General features: G+C 38.0%; 1 protein-coding gene across 1 annotated transcript; it reads left to right on the top strand.

Annotated features, from left to right (window-relative positions):
* The first annotated feature begins 2,856 nt into the window (after positions 1-2,856).
* On the top strand, positions 2,857-7,188 carry LOC136845548 (interaptin-like). Its single transcript, XM_067115729.1, has 2 exons — positions 2,857-3,155; positions 5,883-7,188. The coding sequence occupies exons 1-2, from the start codon at positions 2,857-2,859 to the stop codon at positions 7,186-7,188; spliced, it is 1,605 nt and encodes a 534-aa protein (XP_066971830.1).
* The last annotated feature ends 4,778 nt before the right edge of the window (positions 7,189-11,966 follow it).

Here is an 11,966-nt window from a genome sequence, read left to right as displayed (position 1 = left end):
GAGAGAGAGAGAGAGAGAGTAAAGGATATCAGTATATAATTCTAATAAGTTCAGAAAATATATTTTTTATTGCTTTTCCTATATTAATCATAATATGACATTAATGCGAAAATGAAACATTTGAAGAATGAGCAAATACCTGATTTTGTGTCACATTTCACTGACTGATTCTGCGACAGAGAAAAATATAAAAAATCTGAAAAACGTGATTGGAAATTCAAGAAATAAGGTTCGTCGTTTTGTACGTAGCCTAATGGGAAGGTACGTGAACATAAAACATGTTCATAATGTCCTATTTACTCAGGTGTGCACTTGATATACACACTTATCCACACACATATATGTGTGTGTATATATATATATATGTATATATATACACACTGACATATGATATATATATATATATATATATATATATATATATATATATATATATATATATATATATATATATATATATATATATATATATATATATACATATATCAATTTCATCTTTCCGTCCTTAATGATGAAAAAATTGGGGCAGGAATACGTGGTTTAATTTCTTCTACAATTTAGCTCTAAAAAAGTTAGTTGGCTTCAGAGCCTTTATCAAGTTAGCACCTGAAAGACTGTACTACAAGCTCCCACTTGAAATCCAGAAGACTAAAAAATTTAAATCTTTTAAGAAAAAATGAAAGACTTCGATATATGTATTTAAAAGAATAAACTTAAAAAAGCAAAGAAAAACGAATGGCAGAAATATCAAGTCGATCTCTCGCGAACTTCGTTTCACATTTTGGTTCCAGCGTCTCCGGAGAATCCCCGGGACCCGCAAAGGAGTTTGCGAGGAAGAATGACTCTAAAATGACCATATTCTAGACGTCCCTGAATCTCCCGGGAATCCCCAAGAATTCCCGAAGACAGGAGAGGCTTCAGCGAAGACAAAATTGGCTCCAGGATCCAGGCACTGATCCTGTGACCGATTTAATAACTAAGGATAAGTCAGAAAGAGTTAATCTGTACGAGACAATCATGTTGTTGAGTATCATTATGTTTGTGCTATCACACTGCTCTACCAACGGACTGCATTTCCCCCGCCTGAACATGTTTCATGTGTCCTTGATGTTGCTTTTCATCGAATTGTTTATGCTTTATAGTTTTGGCCGTGCCATTGTAGAATTCTTTAAGGAATTTATGGCTTTGGACGACATTCACTCTGCTGGAATACCGGAGGACGGCGATGTCGAGGACACGAATTCTAACACTGAAGAAGACATGACATACGAGGAAGACGTAACCTCAGACAGCGAAGAGGAAATATATGAAGAAGAAGACGAGGCCCTAGACAGTGAACAGGAAATGAATGAAGAAGAGATTCGTCAACAGACCGAGGAACAGCTAATGGAAAACGAACGCTTTTTACGACTTGAGAAAGAGAATTCGGAGAAGGCTGCGATAATAGAAGAATTGAAGAATAAACTAAATTCCCTGGCTGCAGAAGGAGACAAGATGGAACGAAATATAAGAGACTTGGAACGACTGAATGCAGAAAAGGAGACGAAAATCAATTTGATGCCTGCTGAAATGGAAAGTCTTAGAAAAGAAATAGCGGAGAAGGAGAAAGAGACAGAAACACTAATCAAGGAGAAGGAGGAAAAAGATTCGACCCTAATTATTTTGGAAAGCACAGTCGTAGTTCTAGAAATGGAGAGGGAGACATTAAATCACGATTTGCAGATAATGGAAAATGACAGAAATGCAAAAAAGTCCAACTGAAAAAGATGAATGAGGACTTGCAGAGGCTTCGAGAGGAGAACAAAAGGAAAAGCAAACAATTTGAAAGTCTGCAGTTGGAAAATGAAGATAAAAACTTAAGGATCAGCAGTTTAGAACACGAATTGGAAATTCTTACCATTGAGAAACAGCGGGCTGAAGATAATTTGCAACAGCTCGAGGAATGCAGGACAGAATTGGAAGAAAGTAAGAAAGAAGTAGATCAACTCAAGGAACAGAACTTGCAGAGAGATAAAGAGATCCTACAACTGCAGAATGAGTGCTCCCAGAAGCAAGAGGAGGTCATCCGTCTGCTTAAAGAAAGTAAAAGTGTTGTAGTAGAAAAGGCAAACGGAAAATTGAATGAAATGATGAAGAGAAAAGTCCAACTGGAATTTGAACTCGCCGAGATGAAGGAGGAATTGGAAACGATGGAATTTGAGAAGATGGAGACAATAGTGCAACTTGAAAGTCTCCAAGAAGAGAGCTCAGCAAAGGATCAGAAGATCAGATCCTTAGAGGCAGAACTTAGAATTCTTCAAGAAGAAAAGAGAAATGAAACAATGAAGGAAATCGGTCTACTATGCAAGGAAAAGGAAGCGATCAAAGGAAAGAAGAATGTGCTCAAAATGGTGCCTAAAGAAAAGCCTCTATCAGAAAATAAAACTGATTTGGATAGAACTCGATGCTTAAGGAGGCCTCAGATCGATTGCAAAGACCTCTACCGACGAATAGACAGCATCGAGGAAGGATTCAATCAACTAAGGGCATTGGAACGGCCTTCAGCTGGCACCAGGAAGGACACAAAAAAAGTCCTCCCTAAAACTCCATCTTTGGCAAAACCAAATCAGAAGCCAAAAGTGAGCAGTAAAGAATTACACCAAAAAATGAGGCTAGAGTCTGCAGCTAGACTACAAAGATTGGAGAAAGAATCTCAAATGGTGAAAAATCTTTACAAGATAAACTCTGTCACATGAAGACTTGGCGTTTTTAGGACGACGGATAGTTAGATAGCAAAAGAAAGAAGGCGGGACATTTCAGATGTAGGAAACAGTTGTGAAACATCTCTGCGGATGGAGACTACAGCGGCAGGTAGGAATGGTGGCAACTGCCCAAAGCCTGGATTGTTGTGCATCCCATGTCGAAGAATGGATTGTTGTGCACCCCAAGTCGAAGACTGGATTGTTGTGCACCCCCTGTCGAAGACTGGATTGTTATGCACCTCGTCTCGAAGATTGGACTGATGAGCACCTCTCGAAGACTGGATTGATGAGCACCTCCTCTCTAAGACTGAACAGTAGCGGACCTCCTCTCCAAGACTGGACTGTTGTGCACCCGCTCTCCTGCCACATGATGCCCTCGGGAATGGGGCATCAATGCCGAATCACATATGCTTGGTAGGCAACCACTGGCGCGGCGTAAGAACCCGTAAGTTTCATGCCTACTTCATATGTGAATTGGGTTATGCATTGCACATTGGATCCCATTCTTGCATATACTCTAGTGGCAACCTCTGGCGTGGAGTAAAACCCGTAAGTTCAATGCCTTTATATATGCAAAATATGGGTTATCCAATGCACATTGGCCTCCATTCTTGCATATAATCTAGTGGCAACCACTGGCGTGGCGTAAAACCCGTAAGTTTCATGCCTTTTATATATGCAAAATGTGGGTTATGCAATGCATATTGGATCAAGTTCTTGCATATACTACAGTGGCAACCACTGGCGCGGCGTAAAAACCCGTAAGTTTCATCCCCTCGGGAAACGGGGTATCAATGCCGAATCACATATGCTTGGTAGGCAACCACTGGCGCGGCGTAAGAACCCGTAAGTTTCATGCCTACTTCATATGTGAATTGGGTTATGCATTGCACATTGGATCCCATTCTTGCATATACTCTAGTGGCAACCTCTGGCGTGGAGTAAAAACCCGTAAGTTCAATGCCTTTTATATATGCAAAATATGGGTTATCCAATGCACATTGGCCTCCATTCTTGCATATAATCTAGTGGCAACCACTGGCGTGGCGTAAAAACCCGTAAGTTTCATGCCTTTTATATATGCAAAATGTGGGTTATGCAATGCATATTGGATCAAGTTCTTGCATATACTACAGTGGCAACCACTGGCGCGGCGTAAAAACCCGTAAGTTTCATGCCTTTTATATATGCAAAATATTTGATCCCAGTGTGGCAGGGGCACTAAGACATCGAAGGTGCACCGTCAGGAGTCTGGAGGTTCTTCGGCGAGTAGCAGGCGTCTCAGGATGTAGGGTCATATGACTGAGGATTTCATCTCTCTTGGCTAGCTGATGGAGCTGAGAATGGGAAGGGTCCACCCTGGCAAAAATAAACCCCATTCAGCGACGCTCCACTGGCAAGGATGCCCCAGGGGTGAGATCTTTTCCGATCGCTAAAGGCCCATAAATATAGAAACATATATATATATATATATATATATATATATATATATATATATATATATATATATATATATATGTACATATGTACATACATACATATATATATATATATATATATATATATATATATATATATATATATATATATATATATATATATATATATATATATATATATACACTTAAAAATCAGTGTATAAGCGAATCCCACAGGAAAATGACAGGCAGAAGTTCAGTACCAAGTGCTTTCACGTTCATTAACACATCGTCTGGGCACAAATGAGAAACAGATGAAAAGGTCACAAAGTAACCAAAAAGAGCAAGAATACCAGATGGTCAATTGTCAGAAGGTAATAAACAAAGATAATCAAGGATAATCCAGGATTAAGTAGTCACAGACCTAACTTTCTTTACTCTTGTAGTTGTTTATTATTCTTTGACAATTGACATCTGGTGTTCTTGTTTTTTTTTTTGTTTACTTAGTAACCTTCTTTTCACGTGTGTCTCATTTGTGTCCAGACGATGCTTTAATAAACGTGAAAGCGCTTCGTACTGAACTTCTGCCTGTCATTTTCCTATGGAATTCGCTTATATATTAACTTTATCACATACACAATTGTTCAGTGCATTAGTAGAATTACCAACACGACCTCATTCAAACTGGATGGTAGCTGTTGGAGTATTTATTCAAAAAAGCTACAAGCTTTCTTGGTAAACACTCCTCATTATCAAGGATTAGATACCATCCAGTTTGAATGAGGTCCTGTTAGTTATATATACAGTATATATATATATATATATATATATATATATATATATATATATATATATATATATATATATATGTATATATATACATATACATATATACACATACAGATGCACAGCTAGACGGTCAGTTAGTGTACACACACCTACGCATACACACATATATGTGTGTATATAAAACAAATATATGTGTATATATATACACACAAACATTATATATATATATATATATATATATATATATATATATATATATATATATATATATATATATATATATATATATATATATATCAAATTCATCTTTTCCGCCTTAATGATGAAACAGTTGGTGGTTTAATTTCTTCTACATTTTAGCTCTAAAAAGTAATTTGGCTTTAGAGCCCTTATCAAGTTAGCAACTCAAACACTGTACAAACTCCTACTTGAAATCAAGAAGACTGAAAATACTAAATCTTTGAAGAAAAATGAAAGACTTCAACATATGTATTAAAAGAATAAACTTAAAAAAGCAAAGAAAAACGAATGGCAGAAATATCAAGTCGATCTCTCGCGAACTTCGTTTCACATTTTGGTTCTAGCGTCTCCGGAGAATCCCCGGGACCCGCAAAGGAGTTTGCGAGGAAGAATGACTCTAAAATGACCATAATCTAGACGTCCCTGAATCTCCCGGGAATCCACAAGAATTCCCGAAGACAGGAGCAGCTTCAGCGAGGACAAAATTGGCTCCAGGATCCAGACACTGATCCTGTGACCGATTTAATAACTAAGGATAAGTCAGAAAGAGTTAATCTGTACGAGACAATCATGTTGTTGAGTATCATTATGTTTGTGCTATCACACTGCTCTACCAACGGACTGCATTTCCCCGCCTGAACATGTTTCATGTGTCTTTGATGTTGCTTTTCATCGAATTGTTTATGCTTTATAGTTTTGGCCGTGCCATTGTAGAATTCTTTAAGGAATTTATGGCTTTGGACGACATTCACTTCTGGAATACCGGGGACGGCGATGTCGAGGACACGAATTCTAACACTGAAGAAGACATGACATACGAGGAAGACGTAACCTCAGACAGCGAAGAGGAAATATATGAAGAAGAAGACGAGGCCCTAGACAGTGAACAGGAAATGAATGAAGAAGAGATTCGTCAACAGACCGAGGAACAGCTAATGGAAAACGAACGCTTTTTACGACTTGAGAAAGAGAATTCGGAGAAGGCTGCGATGATAGAAGAATTGAAGAATAAACTAAATTTCCTGGCTGCAGAAGGAGACAAGATGGAACGAAATATAAGAGACTTGGAACGACTGAATGCAGAAAAGGAGACGAAAATCAATTTGATGCCTGCTGAAATGGAAAGTCTTAGAAAAGAAATAGCGGAGAAGGAGAAAGAGACAGAAACGCTAATGAAGGAGAAGGAGGAAAAAGATTCGACCCTAATTATTTTGGAAAGCACAGTCGTAGTTCTAGAAATGGAGAGGGAGACATTAAATCACGATTTGCAGATAATGGAAAATGACAGAAACGCAACAAAAGTCCAACTGAAAAAGATGAATGAGGACTTGCAGAGGCTTCGAGAGAGAAACAAAAGGAAAAGCAAACAATTTGAAAGTCTGCAGTTGGAAAATGAAGATAAAAACTTAAGGATCAGCAGTTTAGAACACGAATTGGAAATTCTTACCATTGAGAAACAGCGGGCTGAAGATAATTTGCAACAGCTCGAGGAATGCAGGACAGAATTGGAAGAAAGTAAGAAAGAAGTAGATCAACTCAAGGAACAGAACTTGCAGAGAGATAAAGAGATCCTACAACTGCAGAATGAGTGCTCCCAGAAGCAAGAGGAGGTCATCCGTCTGCTTAAAGAAAGTAAAAGTGTTGTAGTAGAAAAGGCAAACGGAAAATTGAATGAAATGATGAAGAGAAAAGTCCAACTGGAATTTGAACTCGCCGAGATGAAGGAGGAATTGGAAACGATGGAATTTGAGAAGATGGAGACAATAGTGCAACTTGAAAGTCTCCAAGAAGAGAGCTCAGCAAAGGATCAGAAGATCAGATCCTTAGAGGCAGAACTTAGAATTCTTCAAGAAGAAAAGAGAAATGAAACAATGAAGGAAATCGGTCTACTATGCAAGGAAAAGGAAGTGATCAAAGGAAAGAAGAATGTGCTCAAAATGGTGCCAAAGAAAAGCCTCTATCAGAAAATAAAACTGATTTGGATAGAACTCGATGCTTAAGGAGGCCTCAGATCGATTGCAAAGACCTCTACCGACGAATAGACAGCATCGAGGAAGGATTCAATCAACTAAGGGCATTGGAACGGCCTTCAGCTGGCACCAGGAAGGACACAAAAAGTCCTCCTAAAACTCCATCTTTGGCAAAACCAAATCAGAAGCCAAAAAGTGAGCAGTAAAGAATTACACCAAAAATGAGGCTAGAGTCTGCAGCTAGACTACAAAGATTGGAGAAAGAATCTCAAATGGTGAAAAATCTTTACAAGATAAACTCTGTCACATGAAGACTTGGCGTTTTTGGGACGACAGATAGTTAGATTGCAAAAGAAAGAAGGCGGGACATTTCAGATGTAGGAAACAGTTGTGAGACATCTCTGCGGATGGAGACTACAGCGGCAGGTAGGAATGGTGGCAACTGCCCAAAGCCTGGATTGTTGTGCATCCCATGTCGAAGAATGGATTGTTGTGCACCCCAAGTCGAAGACTGGATTGTTGTGCACCCCCTGTCGAAGACTGGATTGTTATGCACCTCGTCTCGAAGACTGGACTGATGAGCACCTCTCGAAGACTGGATTGATGAGCACCTCCTCTCTAAGACTGAACAGTATCGGACCTCCTCTCCAAGACTGGACTGTTGTGCACCCGCTCTCCTGCCACATGATGCCCTCGGGAATGGGGCATCAATGCCGAATCACATATGCATGGTAGGCAACCACTGGCGCGGCGTAAGAACCCGTAAGTTTCATGCCTACTTCATATGTGAATTGGGTTATGCATTGCACATTGGATCCCATTCTTGCATATACTCTAGTGGCAACCTCTGGCGTGGAGTAAAAAACCCGTAAGTTCAATGCCTTTTATATATGCAAAATATGGGTTATCCAATGCACATTGGCCTCCATTCTTGCATATAATCTAGTGGCAACCACTGGCGTGGCGTAAAACCCGTAAGTTTCATGCCTTTTATATATGCAAAATGTGGGTTATGCAATGCATATTGGATCAAGTTCTTGCATATACTACAGTGGCAACCACTGGCGCGCGTAAAAACCCGTAAGTTTCATGCCTTTTATATATGCAAAATATTTGATCCCAGTGTGGCAGGGGCACTAAGACATCGAAGGTGCACCGTCAGGAGTCTGGATGTTCTTCAGTGAAGTAGCAGGCGTCTCAGGATGTAGGGTCATATGACTGAGGATTTCATCTCTCTTGGCTAGCTGATGGAGCTGAGAATGGGGAAGGGTCCACCCCTGGCAAAAATAAACCCCCATTCAGTGATGCTCCACTGGCAAGGATGCCCCAGGGGTGAGATCGCTTGCGGTCGCTAAAGGCCCACAAATAAATGAACATATATATATATATATATATATATATATATATATATATATATATATATATATATATATATATATATATTTATAAAGTATATAAACATACACATATCACAATATATATATATATATATATATATATATATATATATATATATATATATATATATATATATATATATATATATATATATATATATATATATACACACATACAGATACACACTAGACAGCCAGTCAGTGCACACACACACACACACACACACACACAACCATGCACGGAAGCATACGCAATGCTTTCAAGCACATCACGGCGCTCCAGCAAAGCGGCACAAAACAATGGGCCACGAGTGAAAGGGGCAGCTTCAATAAACACTGTATAACAAGCACAAAGATAAAATGGACATGGCGTTCAGTCCATCCCATATGGAATCCATATTATGGAGTTATGGGATCCGTATTGTGGGGTTATGGGATCTGTATTGTGGGGTTACAGAATCTGTATTGTGGGGTTACGGAATCCGTATTATGGAGTTATGGAATCCATATTATGAAGTTATGGAACCAGTATTAAGGAGCATGGAATCCGCGTTATGGATCCGAATTAGGGAATCCATATTATGAAATCTATATTATGGATCCGTAATATGGAATCCGTATTCTTGATCCGTATTACAGAATCCGTGTTATGGATCTTTATTACGTAAGTTGTATTAAGGATCCGTATTATCGAATGCATATTATGGATCCATATTATGGAATCTGTTTTATGGAGTCATATTATGGAATCTATATTATGGATCCATATTATGGAATCTGTATTATGGATTCGTTTTATGGAATCCCTATTGTGGAACAATATTATGGAATCCTGTATTATGGATCCCTATTATGGAATCTGTATTATGGAACCCGCATTATGGAATCCGTTATTATGGATCTGTATTATGGAATCCGTATTATGAAATCCGTATTATGGATCCATGTTATGGAACCATATTATGGAATCCTGTATTATGGATCCATATTATGGAATTTGTATTATGGAACCCGTATTATGGAATCTGTTATTATGGATCTGTATTATGGAATCTGTATTAGGACCCATATTACGGATCCATGTTATGGAACCCATATTATGGATCCGTATTATGGAACCTGTATTATGGAATCCGTATTATGGAATCCGTATTACAGAATCCATATTATAGATCATGTTATGTAATCGGTATTACGGAGTGATCACCTACTACTTTTTAAATAGGGATAATAATAATAATAATAATAATAATAATAATAATAATAATAATAATAATAATAATAATAATAATAATAATAATAATAATAATAATAATGTTTACAGCATATCTATGTGGAAAATATTTGACTTGAATACTCGCATCTTGTTAAATATAATAATAATAATAATAATAATAATAATAATAATAATAATAATAATAATAATAATAATAATATAATAATAATAATAATTAAAGTATTTCTCAAAAGGATAATATTCTACCTAAGTACTTAAGGAGAAAAATAATTAAGAAAATTTAATATTAGTCGTTATGTTTATGTCTATCTGTCTGTATATATATATATATATATATATATATATATATATATATATATATATATATATATATATATATTCAGCCACGGTCCGGTGGTGGCCTGTGTTGTTGGTACCTATATCGGTGCTAGAAGTACGATTATGGCTAAACTATTGAGGAGGCTAGAGGGCTGCAATTTGGTGTTTGATGATTTGAGGGTGGATGATCAACATACCAATTTGCAGCCCTCTAGCCTCAGTGGTTTTTAAGATCTGGGGGCTGACAGAAAAAGTGCGGACGCACAGACAAAGCCGTCACAATAGTTTTCTTTTAGGGAAAACTAAAACTAAGAAATTAGGAAATAGAACCAGACTGAAAGACATTTCTCCTTAGCAAACAGAATCACTTCACTTCATAATTTCCACGAGGAAGACGTAATATAATTTGAAGAAGAAGAAGAAGAAGAAGAAGAAGAAGAAGAAGAAGAAGACGACCTGACATGGAACAGTGCATTACGTGCGATAAATGTATGATGACTCTGAGCACTCGCCATGAAATGAACGTCGACTTGAAGAGGATCTCTGGAAACCAGACGGATGGTCGAAACCTTATGAAGAATGCCCTCCTCCTCCTCCTCCTCCTCCTCCTCCTCCTCCTCCTCCTCCTCCTCCTCCTCCTCCTCCTCCTTTTCTCAGAATTCAATTCAGGTTCAATAACTCGATTAGGTTGCCAGACTCTTCAGGGCGTTTTGAAATTTTTTGAAGCGCTAATATCCCGGAAAGACCGATGGAGGACGACTTGCATTCACGCTACCAATGTGGCCGTATTATATAGGTCACGCAAAGTTAGGTGGGGCGAATATTTAAGGGAAAAGGTGATTACTGTGAGGGGATTTTGAGAATTACATGAAATGGGGATTAACTGAATAAATTTCCATGTCACATTCATTTCCAATGACTATTTTTTTGTCTAACAATTTTTTTGTAATTACTTAAAAGATCAATTGGACAGTCAGCCACAGTGTGCTCTTTTCTAGCCCAGACACGAGAGCAAGCAAGCCTATAAGATTGTTCAGGAAAAATGGAAAGATTTAGCCGAGGAGGAAATTATTTTTATGGACTATTTTATATTATATTGTACAAATTCACTTGAAGTTAAAACGTAAACTGCACAAATGAATTGCCTTTCCTTGGAAAAGGGGAAAAGTATTCACCTATCTGATAGTGGAGTTTCAAGGACAGTGAGCATTATTCTCCTTCTAGCCCAGAGATGTGTAGTCTGTATAAAAAGTTTGCATGAAATTAATTTATTTTCACCGGTCACGGGTTCTGTGTTCTCTATGTCTGCTTATAAACGTCTCTGTTTTCCTTTGCCTGTTCTTTGATTCAATTTCTTTTAGTTACTAATGCCGCTTTAGATTCTTATTTCAATGTGTAAGCACACACAAACGAAGGTTAATGAACCGTCAACGAATTATAAAGGGAATTAACTTTACCTGTAGCGCGTACATGCGCAGATATTAAAAGTACTTATACGCGTTACACGAATGAATATTCATCATCTTCACCTTAATGAGGCATACATTCCAAAACAATTCCCCCACTCTTTACTGTTATTCTCTTAACAGAAAATACGCGGATCATTACAAGAACACCTCATTAGCAACTAATCTTCTTTATTTCCTGTTCCGGAATGCATTCAAGAGACGCTGGGAAAAACAAATAACTTTATTTCCTTCGAGTTCACATTCGCGGGGCAAAGTTGGGCGATGGAGGCCGCCGAGCACGAGAGTCGTTTCCTCTTAAAGTTTCCCTGCTGGGTAATAGCTTGGATAATCCTAAATGTACCGAACTCTTAAGAGTTGCTTTGTTTGCTCGCGGGAATGCACGGGGCG

Source organism: Macrobrachium rosenbergii, chromosome 14 (genome assembly GCF_040412425.1).
Source record: "Macrobrachium rosenbergii isolate ZJJX-2024 chromosome 14, ASM4041242v1, whole genome shotgun sequence".
Classification (NCBI taxonomy): domain Eukaryota; kingdom Metazoa; phylum Arthropoda; class Malacostraca; order Decapoda; family Palaemonidae; genus Macrobrachium; species Macrobrachium rosenbergii.
This window is presented reverse-complemented; position numbering and strand designations above follow the sequence as displayed.